The sequence below is a fragment of the Panthera uncia genome (genome assembly GCF_023721935.1).
Source record: "Panthera uncia isolate 11264 chromosome B3 unlocalized genomic scaffold, Puncia_PCG_1.0 HiC_scaffold_1, whole genome shotgun sequence".
In the NCBI taxonomy this organism is placed as follows: domain Eukaryota; kingdom Metazoa; phylum Chordata; class Mammalia; order Carnivora; family Felidae; genus Panthera; species Panthera uncia.
This window is the reverse complement of record NW_026057582.1, coordinates 42,807,822-42,827,435: the sequence shown is the minus strand read 5'-3', so window position 1 is coordinate 42,827,435 and position 19,614 is coordinate 42,807,822. Positions and strand designations below refer to the sequence as shown.

Sequence of the window (19,614 nt, the reverse complement as noted above, 5' to 3'; positions counted from 1 at the left end):
GCATATATCTCATTGAAATCCTGTTTTCATTTCCTGTGGGTATGTGCCTACAAGTGGAAATGCTGGATCATATGGTAGTTCTATTTTTAATTTTTTGACTATTTGGGGTCTTCTGTGGTTGCACACAGAGTTTAGGATTATTGCTTCTATTTCTGTGAAGAATTCCTTTAATATTTTGATGGGGATTGCATTGACTCTGTAGATGGATTTGGGTGGTATGGCCATTTTAGCATTATTCTTCAGATTCATAAACATGGGGTGCCTTTCCATTTGTGTCTTCAATTTCTTTCGGCAAAGCTCAGTAAAACGTTTTGTACTTTTCATCGTATATAGATCCTTCACTTCCCTGATTAAATTTGTTCCTAAGTATTTTGTTTTTGATGCTGTTGTGAATGGGATAGTTTTCTTTTTGCCTTTTTCAGATGCTTCATCATTTGTGTAAAGGAGTGCAACTTACTTCTGTATGTTGGTTTGGTGTCCCGACACTTTACTGAAGTCATTAATTCCAACAGCTTTTTGACAGATTCCTTGTGATTGTCAATAAAGAAGATCATATCATCAGCAAATAGTAACAGTTTTACTTTCTTTCCACTTTGTATGCCATTTATTTCTTTATCTTGCCTGATTGCGCTGGCCAGGACGTCTGGTACTGTATTGAACAGAAATGGTAAGAGTGGGCATCCTTGTCTTGTTTCCAACCTTAGAGGATACACTTTCAGTTTTTCCCTCTTGAGTATGATGCTTAGCTGTAGGTTTGTCATATACGGCCTGTTGAGGTATGTTCCTTCTGTAGCCAACCTGTTAAGGGTTTTTATTCTGAAGGGATGTTGTATTTTGTTAAATAGTTTTCTGTGTCTATTGAATTGATCGTGTGATTTTTACCTTTCATTTTAGTGATGTGATGTGTTACGTTTATTAATTTGCATCTGTTGAACCTCGCATCTCGGGTAAATTCCACTTGGTCATGGTGTCTAATCCTTTTAATGTGTTCTGGAATTTGATTTGTTCATATTTTGTTGAGAATTTTTGCAACTACATTTATCAGGGACATTGGTCTATAATTTTCTTTTTGTTATCAAAATAAGCCTGGCTTCATAGAATGAGTTTGGAAATGTTCCTTCATTCTCAATATTTTGGACGAGTTTGAGGAGGATTGGTAGTAATTCTTTAAATGTTTGGTAGCATTCCCTAGTTGAAGCCATCTGGTGGTGGAATTTTCTTGGGATTTTTTTTTTTTTTTTAAAACACTCATTCAATCTCTTTACCCATTTTCTGAGTCTTCCTGATTCAGTCTTGCTAGGATGTGTGTTTCTGGAAATGTATCCATTTCTTCTAAGTTCTAGCAGTCTTTCATGATTCTCTGTATGTCTGTAATATCAGGTATAATATCTCCTCTTTTATTTCTAATTTTGAGTCTTCTCTCAAAGTCTTCTAATTTTGAGTCTTTACTGAGTTTAGCTAAAGGTTTGTCAATTTTGTTTCTCTTTTCAAAGAACCAGCTCTTAGTTTTGTTGATCTCTTCTGTTGTTTTTCTGGTCTCTATTTGATTTATTTTGCTTGGATCCATATGTCCTTTCTTCTGCTAACTTTGAGCTTGCTGTTTTTGTGTTTTTCTTTTTCTAGTTCCTTGAAGTGTAAAGTTAGGTTGTTCAAGACCTTTCTAATTTCATATATACATATTTATTGCTATAAACTTCTCAGAACTGCTTTTGCTGTATCCCACAATATTTGATATGTTGTGTTTTCATTTTGAATTGTCTCAAGATAATTTTTCCCCTTTTGATTTCTTCTTTGACCCAGTGGTTGTTAAGTTTCCACATTATTTGTAGATCTCCTCAGTTTCCTCTCATTGTAACTTTCTACTTTCATACCATTGTAGTCAGGGAGGATAGTTGATAAGATTTCAGTCTTCTTAAACTTGCTAAAATTTGTTTTGTGGCCTATCATATCTTTCCTGGAGACCGTTCTAATGCACCTGAGAAAAATATATTCTGTGGGATAAGATGTTCTGTAGATGTCTGTTAAGTCCTTGTTCTAAAGTGTGGTTTAATTCCAGTGTTTCCTTCTTCATTTTCTGTCTGAAAAATCTATCCATTGTTGATAGTGAGGTATTGAAGTCCCCTACAATTATTACATTGTATATTTCTCTTTTAGATTTGTTATTATTTGCTTAATACAATTTGGTACTTGGATGTTGGGGATGTGTGTGTGTGTGTATATATATATATATATATATATACACACACACATTACATACATACATATAATCTCCATACATACATATAATTATTATATTTTCTTGATGTACTGATCCCTTTGTGATTATGTAATGACTTTGTTTCTTATTACCCTTTTTGGCTTTAAATCTATTTTGTGTGATATAAGTATGGCTATAGCTGCCTTCTTTTGTATTCTGTTTGCTTGGAATATCATCTTCCATCCTTTCATTTGAGACTCTTCAAAACTGAGAATAAACTGAGGGTTGATGGGGGGGTGGGAGGGAGCAGAAAGTGATTGGCATTGAGGAAGCCACCTGTTGGGATGAGCACTGGGTGTTGTATAGAAACCAATTTGACAATAAATTTCATATTAATTTTTTTTTTTTTAAGCTGAGATGAATCTCCTGTAGGGCAGGAGGTTTTTGTTTTTTGTATTTTGTTTTGTTTTGTTTTTTTAGATCCATCTGCCACTCTATGCCTTTTGGTGAGTCAGTACATTTACATTTAGTGTGATTGTTGATATGTTGATACATTTAGTGTGATTGTTGATACTTATTACTGCCATTTTCTCTTTTGCCTGCTGGTTATTTTGTCTCTCCATTGTTCTTTTTCCTTCTGTTTCTACCTACCTTTATACCTTGGTGGTTTTTCATGGTGCTTTTCGTTCAGTCTCCCACTCTTTTTTTAGTGTTTTGTGTCTCTCTTCTAAATTTTTGTTTTGTGGTTATCATGAGGTTTACATAAAACATCTCACAGATAAAACAGTCCTTTTTCTGCTGATGGCAATTTATCTTCAGTTGCCTATGAAGATTCTGTCCTTTTACTTTTTTCCTTTTATATTTTTGATGTCACAGATGATCTCTTTTTATGCTGTGATTTGGTTACCAAGTTGTAGTAGCTGTATTTATTTTTATTGTTTATTATAGGTATTTTTAATGTCCTTTGCCTTTAACCTTTATGCTGTAATTGGGAGTTAATATACTATTATAAATAGTTACAGTTTTATAATTCTGACTAACACCTTGATCAGAGTTTTGTGTATTTCTGTCTTTTCATTCCAGCTTGAAAATCTCATTTGAGCACTTCTTGTAAGGCAGGTCTAGTGGTGGTGAACTCCCTCTGCTTTTGTTTGTCTGGGAAAGCTTTTAATTCTCCTTCATATCTGAAGCATAACTTTTCTGGGTGGAATATTCTTGGCTGGCAGTTTTTATCTGAGAAGTTTGATAACCTGCTGGAGATTACTTTGTAGGTTACTGTCTTTTTTTTTTTTTTTTTTCCTCCCCCCCCCCCCCCAGCTGCCTTTAAAATTTTATCGTTGGGGGCACCTGGGTTGCTCAGTCGAGCATCCGACTTCAGCTCAGGTTATGATCTCACAGCTCTTGAGTTCGAGCCCCACATCAGGCTCTGTGCTGACAGTGAGGAACCTGGAGCCAGCTTCCGATTCTGTGTCTCCCTCTCTCTCTGACCCTAACCCATTCATATTCTGTCTCTGTCTCTCTCAAAAATAAATATTTTTAAAAATTTTAATTTTATCACTGACTTTTAATAGTTTTAATATAATGTGTCTTAGAGAAGATCTTGCATTGAGATAATAAGGTGTTCTGTTAGCTTAATGGACTTTGTATGTCCAGTTCTTTCCCCAACTTTTGGAAGTTCTCAGGAATTATTTATTTAAATATGCTGCCTGTCCTTTTCTCCCTCTCTTCTTCTAGAAAATTCATTATTCATATATGGGCTTTTGTAATGGAGTTTGCTAGCTTTCGTAGTGTTTCTTCACTTCCTTTAAATCTTAGTTCTCTCTCCTCTTCCATTGGAAGCATTTCTCTATTCCAGCCTTCCAACTTGCTAATTCTCTCTTCCATCTGATCTGCTCTATTTCCAGTGCATTCTAATGCATTCTTCATGTCATTTATTGAGTTCTTCAAACCCAAAATTTGTTTGGTTCTTTTTTTACAATTTTGGCGTCTTTGGTAAAGTATTCCTTCTGTTTGTTAATTTTATTTCTGAGGTCATTGCATTGCCTTTCTGAGTTTTCTTGTAGTTCATTAAATTTCTTCATAACAGCTGTTTTGAATTCTTTATCAGTTAGATTGTGGTATTCCATGACTTTGGGTTCATTTGTTGGAAAATTGTCATTTTCTTTTTGTAGTACTGTATTACTATGATTTTTAATGGTATTTGATTAAAAGTGACTCTGTCCTCACATTTGAAGTAAGGAACACCCTATTTAGGTAAGGTTCTGTTTACTTTGGTTCTAACAGTTCAAGTTGGTAGCTGGGAACCTTCTTTTCACTTTCCAGAAGGTGGTGCCATAGCACAAATTTTTGTTTTCTCTTGGGGGTAGGGGCTGACTTCCTCCTAAGATTGGGAGTGGCCACCAAGGGAAAAGGAATGGGGGTGCCGCAGATTTGGAGAAGGTGTGTACTTAGCTCTTGGGGCTTTGATGTGCCCACAGCCTGGAAGGGGGATCCTCAACTTGGGATGGGGATGAAACGAGTCCCAGAAGTCCATGAGCCAGAACCCTGGGGCAAAGAGCAGGAGACCCTTCCCTGAAATTCTTTTTGCCTATTTCCCTTCTCCCACTCACTGCAGTCTTTCCTTGGAGACAACATTCGGTCCTTCCAGCTACAGAACATGCATGGGGCAGACCCCCACTTACCTCCTTCACCCTCCACCTCCTTTTTCAGAAAGGTTATGCTATCCTCCTGCCTGCCCACCAGCCACTGCCTTTGCTGCCTTCTGGCTCCCCAGCAACTCCTCTCCGCTGCCTCCTCTGTGTTTCAATGCATCCACTTTCCAGGCATAGATGTATTGATCTCTTTCAGGTGACCTGGATGCTGTACAGCCATGCTCTTTTTTGGTTACAGATGTCTGATTAGTTGTACATCTGAGGGGCAAGGAAAACGGAATGACCCATGCCAGTGGGAGACTGTTTTCCCTTTGCTTTTTAGAACAAAGGACCTTTACCAGGAAGGCTCTTAAAAAACCCACTTATGTCTCATTGGCCAGAGCTCAGTCCCTGGCAAGAGGGTTATCCAACTCAGAATTTACTCCTGAGTCATGTTTGCAACAGCTATCTCTGTCACCAAGAAAGAGGAGAGAAGTAACTGTGGCACAAGCATCCAGGAGTGTTGGTCCTGCCATCATATCAGGTGGTCTTTACATTCCATCTTTGAGGATCCAAACATTGATATTTATGAAGAGATACTAGCCACAACTTGTCAGACTAACAGTCTTAAAATTTTTGTATGTTTTTTCCTCTTTCTTCTGTATACTTCCCAGGTAATAATTGCATGTAAAGTGCTGGTAGATGAGAGGCGAAAGGATTGCACAAATAGAACTGAAGAACGTGTCTAGATTCCTGGACTCTCCCAGGTGTGAGGGCAGTGGGTAGAAAAGAATCTCTGAGGGAAGGGTCCGGGCCTCAGGTCCTTTTTTTTTTTTTTTTAAGCTCCCAAGATGAATATAATGTATATCCAGTGATAAATCATTCATACATTTTAGCACTTTCATGTTATCAGAATAATTGCATATTTTATCCTTCTGATTATTAGCTTTAAATAGAAAATGAAAATTCATCACTTTCCTTCCTTCTGCCCGTACTGGATATTTTTAAAAGATTCTGGAATCCCTTCGTTTTGAACATAATCTTAGCATGCTTTTTCTGTTCTGTGGTATGCTCTCCAGGAAAAGGCAGCAAAATGGAAAAACCCCGATGGCCACATGGACGGGCTCACTACAAATGGCGTCCTGGTGATGCATCCACGAGGGGGCTTCACTGAGGAGTCCCAGCCTGGGGTCTGGCGTGAGATCTCTGTATGTGGAGACGTGTACACCTTGCGAGAAACCAGGTCGGCCCAGCAGAGGGGAAAGCTGGTGAGTGGTCTTCACTCTGGAAAATGCACCGAACTGCAAAAGCCCAGCCTAAGGAGTGTCGTTTTTCTCCCCTGAAATTCAGAACCTTTGTAGGGGTACCAGGGCTGTGTTCCATTGACCCAGGAAAACGGGAATTCCACAGGCCCCTGAAAGTGCTAGGGAAAAAGGCTTATTTCCTTCAGTGATTAAGCTTTTCCCATAGTAGAAGAAAATTACCTTTTTGTTCCTCGCCTACCTTAATAGCATATCTTTCATTATATGCTTCACCACAGAATTCTGCTTAAATTCGATAAAGAAAGATAAACTTATTTTTAGTGTAAAACTTTACTAATTTGGAAAAATCCTGAGCTGTCCAAGACTAATTAGTGAAAATTATGAATTACAGAAGTATTTACTAGACTTCCTGGAACTAAAAGAGAATTAAGTTAGCTTTTTTCCTTTGAGTTCATAGTAAGAAATTAATACATAGTTCCCTATATAATTCACCAAAATCATAAAACTTTTTACTTGAAATAATTCATAGAGGGCATTGATCTGACATGTTAATATTTTCCTATAAATATCACTACTTATCCCAAATGACCTAAAGCAGTTGGTTTTTTAACCCTTTCTTCTATGGAGAATAATTGTTAAACCCTTAAATGGGAAGCTTTGGGTTTCTGATCTTACCACGCCTGTGGGACACAGTGCCGGAAGTTTCTAAGTAAACTTTCTACTCCAGTGCCTTTAATTAATTGTTAGGTAGAAGCCAGAATACGAGAGAACAAATATTTGATTCAGAACACCTCCCTAGAAAAACATAGAGTCATCTAGCATTTTTCAGCAAGATGACAACCAAGTATTACTAAAACGGAAAAAGAAGATGGCAGGGTTGCTGTTTCACTAGCCTGGTTGGCTAGTCTCTACTACATGTTAGTTTGTAGGGAATTGTTACTTTTATTTCTATTTTACATCATTACTGAGCTACAAGTACAGCTTCTGCATTTTACAGTAAAGCCCAGTATTAGAACATCCTGGCTGAGTAAATATGAGAAGCGTTTTCTAAGAGAGCCCAAAGCAAATACAGTAATCTCTGTTTAAACACTTTTCAAGAGACTAGGGCACAGAATGTGAAAGCAGGTCTTCCAGATAACTTTGTTTCTGATCACTGGATAACTTTATACAAAAACTGACCTAGGTTGGCTGAACTGGTTATCAGTCATTATAATGGCCACAGTAGAAGTTAGTAAATGGTTGCTGGGGGCAGGCACTACGTTAACATTTCAGAGACCGTAACTCATCACATCTGAGCAGCTTTATTCAAAGAAGTGGGATCGTGCCCATCTTATGGATGAGGAAAGTACGGCATAGGGAGGTTAATTATTGTGAAGGGTACCAGAGTTAGAAGGTAGCAGCAGATGGGATTGAAACTCAGTCCTCCCTGACTGAGGGTCTAGACTCCAGGCCTCCACTAGGTATCAGCTTGTGGGGAGCATCACCTGGCTCTCACCCGAGGTGGTTGACACCAGAGCATTTGCTTCCCTAGGAAATACAGAGCGTATGTCAGAGTCCGCGTAGGGCACATCTGTCTTCAAGGGCACATTTATAGGATGGGTTTCTTGCCTACTCTGGTGATTGTGCAGTGACCCAGCTCAGGCTGTGTATGCCAGAGAAGGTGGCAGTGCTACTGAAAAGAAACCACTCCAAAAATAGCTTGTATTCACGAGCTGTACTAAATCTAGACTATTTTCAAAGTTAGTCCCTACAGGAGACCCTTAGATCTGCCCAACATCGTGCTGTACTGTTTGATAGTGTACGATTGGCTTGGCCTACAGTAAAGGTTTCTGAGTTTCCATCAGCCTAACTTTGCACTGTGGGGATCAAAGGACCCAGCCTCCCCTCCAACCCCCTCTGATTAACCAGGGGAACAGTTTGAGGTGAAAACCCACTGATTCTTCCAGCTTATGTTTCAATTTATGACTCCCTTCTGTGCATGTGGCTGTTGTATTGATGTAAAGTTTCTATCAGGAGATTCGATTTAGAGAACAGTCTCTGACGGTACTCTCCATTTTCAGTTGAACACAAAAATGTGGAGAATAAAGTGATCTGCGAAAAATCCAGAACACTATAAAAGTAGCAGGTGCCTCCTGCTTTCAGTGTGGAACTAGTGCTGGTAGAAGGTTCTGTGTTAATATCCTGCTTGGCATTTAATGTGTCAATGTGTTAACAACTTCCTTGGTTTCTCATCACACCAGCTTTGTCCTTGATCACCACAGCCAATTAAATGTGGGGGGAGATGCCCTTTCAGGAGCTTAAACCCCCACCCCAAATAAGTAGGTGAATAGGCTTTGAACTGTATCCTATTCCTTTACCTAGTTGATAACTTTCTATCAATAGTCTTGTCAATAGTGATAATATTGCTCTATTAAGTATGAGTGTACTAGATATCTACTAGGTCTCTACTAGATATATAGATCTATTAAACTATATTGGCTTTGTAAAATTTAGTAAATTCAGCAAAGTTCATTTGCTTACCTAATTTTAGGTGATCTGAAAATAACCATAGTGTTCCGTGCAGGCTTTATGAAGTGCTTCATATTAAGTCTCTCTTAGGCATTACTCAGAGCAACCTCATGGGATCAGTGTTGTCATTCCCACTTACAGATAACCAGGGATTTAAAAAGTTGATACTCAACTTGTAAGTAGTGGGTGGGGATTTGAATTCTCTACCCTAAACTTAGCTAACTGATCAGTTTTAACTGTCTTACTTCTGAAAGGTAAGTGTCGATTCCTTGGGCTTTCTCCTTGCCTTTTTTTTTTCTTTTTTTTCTTTTTGTGGAATTTGAGAAACAAATATCTGAACCTATGCTTCTGCCCAGGGGTGTCTTTACCATGCTCCCTCCTACACACTGTAGTCTGGAGAAAACTACGCTTTGTTCACAGTTAAGAGAGAGCCCACAAAAAATAACGGTTATTGTTTGAGCAGCCGCCTTCCATCACTGGTTCTGAAGTCCGGTCACAGATCTGGGTGCTCATTGCCACTCTGAGGAGTGCTGCAGTCTCAAATCAACGACTTGACCTCTCTGTGCCTGGCTTCATGTGCATTTAATTGGAATAGTGCTGGTCCATACCTTAGCGGATCACGGAGAGAGCAAAGTGCAGATTGGAACAGGACTGCACAGCACAGCAGTCCATGGTTGGGTAGCTGTTCTGACAAAGCAGGGGTAGGAGCTGGGAATCCAGCAGTGAACAGGATGCCCAGGGCTCTGCCCTCCAGTTGTCCCATCTGGAGAAGGTCACAGACAATGCAACCAGTCATTAGCATATTGTGTGTAATGAACACAGTCTTGTACTAGAAGGGACAGGAGGAACCTATTCTATCCTTGGAGGAGTCAAGAATGTGTGGAAAATAAAAGACCAGGGACTCAAAATGTATAAGATGTTGTTTACCAAAAACTGCTTTGTAGGAAGGAAAGATGGGGTTGTTCACCAGTGTGGCCACTACTGAACCTCAGTGTCTTAACCACATCAGAATTATTCTTTCAGATGTGGTTACATACTTAGATAAGATGTCCCTGAGAATTACCTGTGGTCAGCACAGGAAGGGAGCCTCGTGCCAGGCTATGAGAGGGGAGGGGACCAAGCAGTACTGCGGAGGGAGGGCAGTGGGGGGGGGGGGGGGGGGAGCTGCAGCAAAATTTTTTTTAATACATAATTTATTGTCAAATTAGCTAACGTACAGTGTATACAGTGTGCTCTTGGTTTGTGGGGGTAGATTCCCATGATTCATCACTTACATACAATACCCAGTACTCATCCCAACAAGTGCCCTCCTCAGTGTCCATCACCCATTTCCCCCCTCCCCCATACCCCATCCACCCTGTTTGTTCTCCATATTTAAGAGTCTCTTATGGTTTGCCTCACTCTCTGTTTGAATCTATTTGTCCCCCTTCCATTCCCCCATAGTCTTCTGTTACGTTTCTCAAGTTCCACATATGAGTGAAAACATATGATGTCTTCTTTCTCTGACTTATTTTACTTAGCATAACACCTTCCAGTTCCATCCATGTTGCTGCAAATGGCATGATTTCATTCTTTCTCATTTCCAAGTAGTATTCCATTGTATATACAAACCACATCTTCTTTATCCATTCATCAGTTGATGGATATTTGGGCTCTTTCCATAATTTGGCTATTGTTGAAAACACTACTATAAATATTGGGTACATGTGCCCCTATGCATCAGCACTCCTGTTTCTTTGGATAAATTCCTAGCAGTGCTTGCTGGGTCATAGGGTAGATCTATTTTTAATGTTTTGAGGAACCTCCACACTGTTTTCCAGAGCGGCTGCACCAGTTTGTATTCCACCAACAGTGCAAGAGGGTTCCTGTTTCTCCACACCCTTGCCAGCATCTGTAGTCCTGAGTTGTTAATTTTAGCCACTCTGAGCGATGGGAGGTGGTATCTCAATGTGATTTTGATTTGTATTTCCCTGATACATGAAAAGATGCTCAACATCACTCATCATCTGTTGGCCATCTGGATGTCTTCTTTGGAAAAGTATCTATTCAGTCTTCTGCCCATTTCTTCACTGGATTATTTGTTTTTTGGATGTTGAGTTTGGTTAAGTTCTTTATAGATTTTGGATGCTAACCCTTTATCCAATATGTCATTTGCAAATATCTTCTCCCATTCTGTCAGTTGCTTTTTACTTCTGTTGATTGTTTCCTTTGCGGTGCAGAAGATTTTTGTCTTGATGAGGTCTCAGTAGTCCATTTTTGCTTTTGTTTCACTTGCCTTGGGAGACATGTCTAGCAAGAAATTGCTGCAGCTGAGGTCAAAGAGATTATTGCCTATTTTCTCCTCTAGGGTTTTGATGGCCTCTTATCTCACATTTAGGTCTTTGGTCCATTCTGAGTTTATTTTTGTGGATAGTGTGAGAAAGTGGTCCAGTTTCATTCTTCTGTATACTGCTGTCCAGTTCTCCCAGTACCATTTACTAAAGAGACTGTCTTTTTTCCATTGGATGTTGTTTTCCTGCTTTGTCAAATGGCCATACATTTGTGGGTCCAATTCTGGGCTCTCTATTCTATTCCATTTGTCTATGTGTCTGTTCTTGTGCCAACACCATACTGTCTTGGTGATTACAGCTTTGTAGTAGAGGCTGAAGTTGAGGATCATGATGCCTTCCACTTTGGTTTTCTTTTTCAACATAACTTTGGCTATTCAGGGTCTTTTGTGGTTCCATACAAATCTTAGCTTTGTTCTAGCTTTGAGAACAATGTTGGTGCAATTCTGATTGGGATTTCATTGAATGTGTAGATTGCTTTGGGTAGTATTGACATTTTAACAATATTAATTCTTCCAATCCATGAGCATGGAATGTTTTTTTATTTCTTTGTGTCTTCCTCAACTTCCTTCATAAGTTTTGTATAGTTTTCAGCGTACAGATCTTTTACATCTTTGTTTGGTTTATTCCTAGATTTTTTATAAATAAATGTGTTCAGTTTGGGCTTGATCCTGAGGGCAGAGGAGAGCCAGCAAACAAAGACTTTTGAGCCAGAGAATGACAAAAAATTTCTCTGCCTGCCCTTCTCATGGTTCTTTGCCCCTGCCTTGCTTGGGGGTGGCCCTGGTTCTGTCCCTGGGCCTCTCTGCCCTCCCTGAGACCCTGCCTGGACAGTCTTGTCTACTTCCCGGGGCTTCACCCCAATGCCGTTAAGTCCCGGACCGGCTTCTCTAAGCCAGCTCTTCAGTCACGCAGGCCTCCTGTGTATCACCGCGCAGACCCCCACATGACACTCCACTTCTGCACACCCAAAACTGAATTTCTGTCCCTTCCCCCAAATCTGCCATTTCTCCTAGATTCCCTGTGCCCGGAAAGCCTCCTCCCATGCAGACAATAAAGCCAGATCCAGAAGCGTGTCTTTCTTAATCCAGGAGCTAAGTCCTCAGTGTTGGGTATCTCTGCCTGGGCTGTTGCCACGGATTGTCTTTGTTGAGGTGCACCCATCCTCTCGGCCTGGAGAGAGAACTCCCACGGTGTTCTTAACCCATCCAACCCATCCTCCACACTTCTGGAAGTGACCTTTGGGAAAGGCAGATCTGTTCTTTTATAGCCGCTTAAAACTCTGTGATGCCCTCCAGGCACGGGAGGCCAGCCTGAGGCTCTCGTCCAGCCGGGCTCGGTCGCCTGTGGAATAACTGCTGCTCCCTCGTGCCCCATGCTGCTGAGCCTTTGCCCACTGGGTCCTGACAACTTTTTCAAATCTCCACTGCAGGCAAACCCTTTTCAAAAAAGCCTTTCTGACCTTCTGTCATCAAAGCAAAAGTAGCAAACGTGTACACAGTGCTTCCTGCCTGCCAGTTCTCAGAACTTGGTCTGATTCAACCCTCAAGATCCCCTTGTCCAGTTTTACGGAAGGGGCAATCTAGGCACAGGCTGCTGAAGTCACCGCCCCAGGTTGGAGCCTAGTGCGTGACCGAGCCAAGGTGCAGCCCAAGGCCGTGCGCTGCAAAGGCCACACTCTTAGCCTGTGTGCTGAGGTGGCCTCGCACGACGATTTCAGCGCTGTACTGACCTTCCCTGGCTCCTGGCTCTAGCGTGTCTGCCTCCCACCACTAAAGACGTGTCTTCAGGACGGGAGAGAAGCTTTATTACCCACGGGGCTCAGAGCACAGCAGGCACGTGGAGGGCACTGGTTGGGCTCCTGCCCGCTGTGTCTGCCGCTTCTCGTCAGGTGCCTAGCATTCCATTTTAAAAGCGAAACCTAGGGGCGCCTGGGTGGCTCGGTCAGTTGAGCAGCTCAGGTCATGATCTCACAGTTCATGAGTTCAAGCCCCGCATGGGGTTCGCTGCTGTCAGTGCAGAGCCCCCTCCCTCTCTGCCTGTTCCCCACTTGTATTCTCTCTCGCAAAAATAAACACTTAAAACTTTTTTTTTTTTTTTTTTAATGAAGGCTAACGGCGAACGCTTCTCCAAACCATAGCAATGCAGGACAGGCAGTAGGTTGTATGAAGCTGAGGGTGACCAGGCAGTGTCCGGGCCACTGCAGTCATTATCGCAGGGCCCACAAGCATCTTCTGGATCACTTCTGGTCATAGCGAATCTTCACAGTCAATACTGCATGGACTGGTAGGACATCTCCTGTCCTGTGTGAGATCAAGGAAGAACAAGTGTTACTGACTTAGAGTTTCACTTTTCCTCTATAAGATTTGTGATGTTCATTAAATAACCACAGTACAGTAATTGAACATGTAAAGCTGGGTGTATGTGTGCTCTTTAGGGCTTTGTGAGTATGGCAGATCCGTGTTCCATCCAGTGTTCCAGTGAGGAAACCAGCTCCACGAAGGGGTTACCCCCCCCCACCCCCCAGTCTTGTTCTTCAGGGAGGCAGGGGGTAAGCTGCCTGCCTGTGTTTCCTTGAAAGATGATTTCTATCTTGAGAGCAAAAGAACGTTAGCGTGATTTGCTGAATTTTGCTTTTAAAAGGCATGTCTGGGGGCGCCTGGGTGGCGCAGTCGGTTAAGCGTCCGACTTCAGCCAGGTCACGATCTCGCGGTTCGTGAGTTCGAGCCCCGCGTCAGGCTCTGGGCTGATGGCTCGGAGCCTGGAGCCTGTTTCCGATTCTGTGTCTCCCTCTCTCTCTGCCCCTCCCCCGTTCATGCTCTCTCTCTGTCCCAAAAATAAATAAAAAACGTTGAAAAAAAATAAAATAAAAAAAAAAATTAAAAAAAAAAATTAAAAAAAAGGCATGTCTGTCAAACTTGTTCTAGGTGGAGAGTGAGACCAACGTCCTGCAGGACGGCTCCCTCATTGACCTGTGCGGGGCCACCCTTCTCTGGAGAACAGCAGATGGCCTTTTCCATACTCCAACGCAGAAACACATCGAGGCGCTCCGGCAGGAGATCAATGCCGCCCGGCCGCAGTGTCCCGTGGGGCTCAACACCTTGGCCTTCCCCAGCATCAACAGGAAGGAGGTGGTAGAGGAGAAGCAGCCCTGGGCATACCTCAGCTGCGGCCACGTGCACGGGTACCACAACTGGGGCCACCGGAGCGACACAGAGGCCAATGAGAGAGAGTGTCCCATGTGCAGGACTGTGGGCCCCTACGTGCCTCTCTGGCTCGGCTGCGAGGCAGGGTTTTATGTAGACGCAGGACCACCAACTCATGCTTTCACCCCTTGTGGACACGTGTGCTCAGAAAAGTCTGCGAAATACTGGTCTCAGATTCCGTTGCCTCATGGAACTCATGCATTTCACGCTGCCTGCCCTTTCTGTGCTACCCAGCTGGTTGGGGAACAGAACTGCATCAAATTAATTTTCCAAGGTCCAGTTGACTGATGCCCTTGACAGCCATCTACGACTTTATTAACAAGTTACTGTGAAGATTTTGCCACTAACTCTAGATTTTACCTTTTTATAATGCTGTTTATTAGGGGAGGGGGGGCTGAGGCTGGTGGGGGGGGAAGTGGGGGGGGACATGGCTTCGAGACATGCCAGGAATTTAAGGCATTGGGTGTGTTGCATGCTCAAAAAAGCGGCATCGTCATTGAAGCCTGCTTGATGAAACCATAATCTTTGTCATAATTGGATTTAAAATGCCATGCTTTTATTTGAACCTTGGGTTTTCAAACAATGTTTTCCTTTGTAAACTTGGATGAGACTTTAAAATCCTATTTTGCAAATGTAGAAGAAATTTATTCAGAAGTTGGCTCTAAATGGGCGACCTTCCATGCTGCGTGGTGTAGGTGCGAACGGAAAGACATGCAGGGCCTGGGAGTACTTGATTCAGGCTAGAATCTGACCAGCTCCCACAGCGGTGGCGGTGGGGAGATGTTAGGCACAGGTGGCGGTTTTGAAATCCGGGGTTTTCAGATTTTTCTTTTTTGGGGAAAAGAATATTCATATACTGTCGTGTGTTTTTGTTTTTAGTTGGGTGGAGTTCGATGACTTTATCTACTGTCATCAAATACCTTGGCATTTCAAAGACATTTCCGTAACTTTTTAGTCTGCCTTTTGTTGCTTCTGTTTAAGATGGTCTGTCCCTGATTGTATGGCCACAACCGTTGGGTTGATTAAAATGCAGCAACTCTTAAAAATTCATTAAGGGTGATTATTAATTGCAGCAGTCAGCATGGCCTGGGTACTATACCATCAAGTTCCTTTGCTTACTGAATTGCTCAAGATTTATGAGTAATTAAAAATAAGATTTTACTTTTTAAAACCACTTGTTGGGGTTTCCTAAGGTGTTTTTTTTTTTTTCCTTCCTTAAAAAGGCCAAACTTCTGAGAGCCTAAAAGCAACGTATCACCACGATTCAGTGGCTTTTGTTCACTCCCTCACTGCCATCTGTCACCTTCTCTTGCAGCTTATGGAGCCCTGTAAGTTTTGAAAATGTTTGCAAATCAAACCAAATTTAAATGTGATCATTAGATATATACAACACCAAGCAGTACATCTGCAGGGATAATTTGGAATTCCAGATTTCAAGAGAGCAAATGAGTGTTTACTGAGGAATAATTAAATCAGAATTTCACATGAGCACCACCAACCCTTCTGTTAGCTCCATTTCATTTTGAATAATTCTCAGATACTCATTCTCTGTCCTCAGTACCTACGGTATCCCTGCTACCAGAACGTAAAAGTTCTCGAGGACAGGCGACGGATTGCCACAGCTGGCTGACGTGAAGTAGATTCCTGCCACACAGAGCAAGTATTTATTTATACTAACATCCTCTAAAATTGACCATTGCAGATTCATGCTACATTTTAACCTTTCTAAAGGTATAGAATTTATAGGCTTCTAATAGACTGCATTTACACTTGAACGTCTTTCCATGTTTTGCCTCCTGGTAAATATGTTGCCCTGTTTTCAATTGTTCTACACATCTTGAATGTCTTTTTCCTTAAAGGGATTACTCTTGATTGCTACCGCGTAATTTGACCTAGTATCTAAAAAGTTCAGCTGCTCAGTTTTAAAAAAGCTTTACTTTTCAATGGAGGTGATTGTGTGGGAGGAGACATTTTTGGTAATTTTTAAGTGATGCAAAAATCCAACAACAGCCCTCTTACTGATAGGGTAAGTCATAAACTATCTCCAGACAGCTGGAATTGCCTAGATTCATGTGTCACATGCCTTTTTCTTTAGCCTCAGACTCCAATGACTAACTTTCTCTTAGAGTCTCTTTAATTTGTGCTTCTTTGGGCTCCACAAAATGATAAAGGAGGCCACAGTCCCTTTTCTTGCTCTCTGGCTAGAAAGTGGTTTGAGGAGCCTGGATACCCTAAAAGCATCTTGTAAAGTAAATGGCCTTGCATCTAGAAGGGCTGGATTTTTCCTATCAAAAACATTTTCCAGAAAGTTACGATCTGCTGTAATCTTCCGTTTCGAGGACTACAACAGTTCAGGGTCTAGCAGTTTTACATGTAACACATGCCCCCCGATAATCTTCCAACGTGAAAAGTTCCTTTTGACTTTTAGTAAATGGAGATAGCTAAGTAGAAGTCAAATTTTGGCTAATAAATCCCAAGCTCTTGGAAGGGCTAACAGGAAACATACTCTCTCTTCACACCTTCTCCTTTGACTTCCCAGTGAGATCCCCTCCCATTCTGCCTAAGGAACCGCAGAGAGGTGGCAAGTCTGGGAAAAGAAGCCAGGTTCAGCTTGGCCACTTCCAGCAAGATTCGCCTATAACTTGGACTAAGGAGTTTGTTCCAGACATGAGAGCAATTTAGTTTGTGAGAATATACAAGTCTAGCTCGCCAAAGTAGAGTGATATAGTTCAGAAAAAGTAACTTCACAGAGATGACTTCTGTTTTTGTTTTGCTTGCCCGCTTGAGGAGTGAGCCCTGCTCCCCCAGCTGTACACCTAGGAATTATCCTGATCTTGACCTGATCAAAATGCCTTTTGTGAATAGGTCACTAGAAGTGAAGCCCCGGTGATGTATTCCCATAGTAAATTTCTTCAGTTGTCAGTTTACTATTTAAAAAAAAAAAAAATGGATGGGATACAACCCTGAATATTTTTCTAGTCGGATTTTTTTATTAATAATTGGTGCTGTCAGGTCATGCATGCTGCAACTCAACATTTCCCTGATTTGGTTTTTTGTTTGTTTTTTTTTTTTTTTTTTTTTATTTTGCAAAAAGGGCTACAGTTCACACTGCAGAGTAAGTATTAAACTTTCTGGGTTTTTCTTTTCCCCCCACTGTGGCCCAAAAGAATTAAAATCTTTTTATATAGAGAGCATATTTATCATTCCTCAATAGTTAATTATAGAGTTTGGTACCTTTGTGCCTCAGGGAAGCCACGTGATGTAACTGGTTATAGAATTTCAGGGTTAGGGTTTAAAGAAAGGAGAAAGCCATTGGAAAAATGATGGGCTCCATTAAGGAGACTAATGAATCTGGATGCAGAAGTATGCCAGGACCTGGCATATGCATGATTGTATTAGAATTTATTTCCAGTGTCAATAGGGAAACCTTAAGTTATTACATATACTGTATTAGGAAAGTCGAGAACTCTTCTTCATCAAGCTTCCATGCTTTATTTCATTTTTGCTGACATGAAACTCAAACCCCTTTTGGGAGAGCTCAGTATTGTTATTTGGGCACCTTTGAAAGTTTAAAGGGAGTGTGTTTTCTCCTGAATTTTCTCCTAGGTTGAAGAATTGTTAGCTGCAGTTCTATGATTTTGATCAACTTTTTAAAAGCTATTCTGTGCTTTGGATTTGTGTGAAAGGAGGTGCGATTTCAGCATTGTTCATGCTGACTACGATCTAGTGAGCTTCAGGCAGTTTTGCCTTGCAACAGTGGAATTTCTGATAGGCAAACCACACAACCTTGATTTTAAGCCAGATCCAGCTCCGTTCCCTTGGCAGGTGATCTTATAGCCCCCTAGTTTAGCCTTCATGGGCTGAGGGGATGACGTTCCTCTTCCAGGGCTGAAAATAGAACACAGCTCTGTTATCATTTCTTTAGGACCCCAAGGCCAAGGAGACAACTCCAGGATTTTTTTTTTTTTAACAATGTAAACATTACAAAAGAAGGTTCAGTATTTCTTTTTAAGTAAAATTTATATCCTCTCAAGTTTTCACCTTCATGAAAAAGCCCTAGAGGAAGATAGGAAAAAGCAAATATTTTTCCAGTCCTACTTAACCATTTCTAAACAAAAGTAAACTTGATGAAAGGGAAATTATTTCTTTTTAGGTGAGATGACAGATCATTTCTCTGTATTAAATAGTCTAGAAGTTAAGGGGTGGTCCTATTTACCATGTATAGTGTTACAAGCAGTTAAATTTTATGGATATATTTGTAAAACTGTTCTTTTATATTTCATGTCAAATTGAAAAGTTTATTTCTTCACTATTGTAACCTGTGGAAATACAAGCCATTTTACAGGAAAAATCTTCAAAAATTATTAAACGGATCTCATTATGTTTGTGAGTTGTTGTCTTCAGACTCTGTATCAAATGTCCTGATGAACCCCAGACAGCTACAAAGATACAAAAGTAGACTTGATTTTTGCATTTCTCAAACTTCCAAGTTGATCCCATATAGTTGAGCTTATTGTATTATATTCCACACAATACATTATTTAAGTTGGATTTTGAAAATCCATGCTTTTTCTTTAAAAATTCTATCAGTACTTAAATCTAACTTCCAGGAGAATTTAATTTCCTTCATGTTCATTGTCATGTTGCTACTTTTGTGACCGTCTTCATTTACTTTTAATAATGTAAAGATTATGGGTAAACCTTCAAGCCTTAAAGTAATAGGTCTTTCATTAGAAGATATAGTATTTGATAGTTTCTCATCACACTGATATTTAAGGAATCTTAGTATTTTTGAGGTAAATGGATTTTTCATTTCCCAAAAGTAAATGCACATTTACATGGGCTTGTATTTCAGGGGTTAAAATATTGGAACATTTAAGTTCCATGAATTAGAAAATTAGCTGTTTTTCTATAACCTCTTGCAATTGTGAGGTAGATATATCCCATTTGACAAGGGTGCTAAAAGTATTCAACAAATGGAGTAGGCATAACTAGATAGCCACATACAAAAGGATGACATTAGATCCCTACCTCACACAATACACAAAAAATTAACTCAAAATGGATCCTAGTGTTAAAACTATGGAATTCTTAGAAGAAAACAGTAAAACTTTTTGACCTTGGATTAGTCAGTGATTTCTTAAGACACCAAAAAAAAAACAACACCATAAATTGGGCTTTAAAATGTTTTATTTTTCCCATGTTCATGTTTTAGTTTCTTAAATTCCACATTGAAACAAATTCAAATGTTTTATACACCAAAGGACTATCAAGTAAAAAAAACCCAGAAAATAACTTGAAAATTATAAGAGTTGTATCCAGATTGTGAAGAACTCATCAATAAAAAGAACCCAGTAAAAAATGGAAAAATGTCTAATCTGTTGACCAAAGATGATCTAGAAATAATAAGTGCATAAGAAGATTCCCATCATCAGGCATCAGAGAAACACAAACTAAAATCATGAGCTACCACTTTCTACTATA

The 19,614-nt window shown here is 40.6% G+C and overlaps 1 protein-coding gene and 1 long non-coding RNA gene across 2 annotated transcripts in view; one reads left to right on the top strand and one right to left on the bottom strand.

The window, feature by feature from the left end:
* PELI2 (pellino E3 ubiquitin protein ligase family member 2) overlaps positions 1-14,518 on the top strand; it is a 208,744-nt gene extending 194,226 nt beyond the window's left edge. The window contains exons 5-6 of the mRNA XM_049611552.1: positions 5,907-6,095; positions 13,852-14,518. Of these exons, the coding sequence (XP_049467509.1) occupies positions 5,907-6,095; positions 13,852-14,418 (756 nt within the window). The 3' untranslated portion in view covers positions 14,419-14,518. The remainder of the gene's footprint in view (positions 1-5,906; positions 6,096-13,851) is intronic.
* Positions 13,020-19,614, bottom strand: part of LOC125908764 (uncharacterized) — a 38,577-nt gene continuing 31,982 nt past the window's right edge. The window contains exon 3 of the long non-coding RNA XR_007453431.1: positions 13,020-13,227. This is a non-coding gene — a long non-coding RNA (uncharacterized LOC125908764). The remainder of the gene's footprint in view (positions 13,228-19,614) is intronic.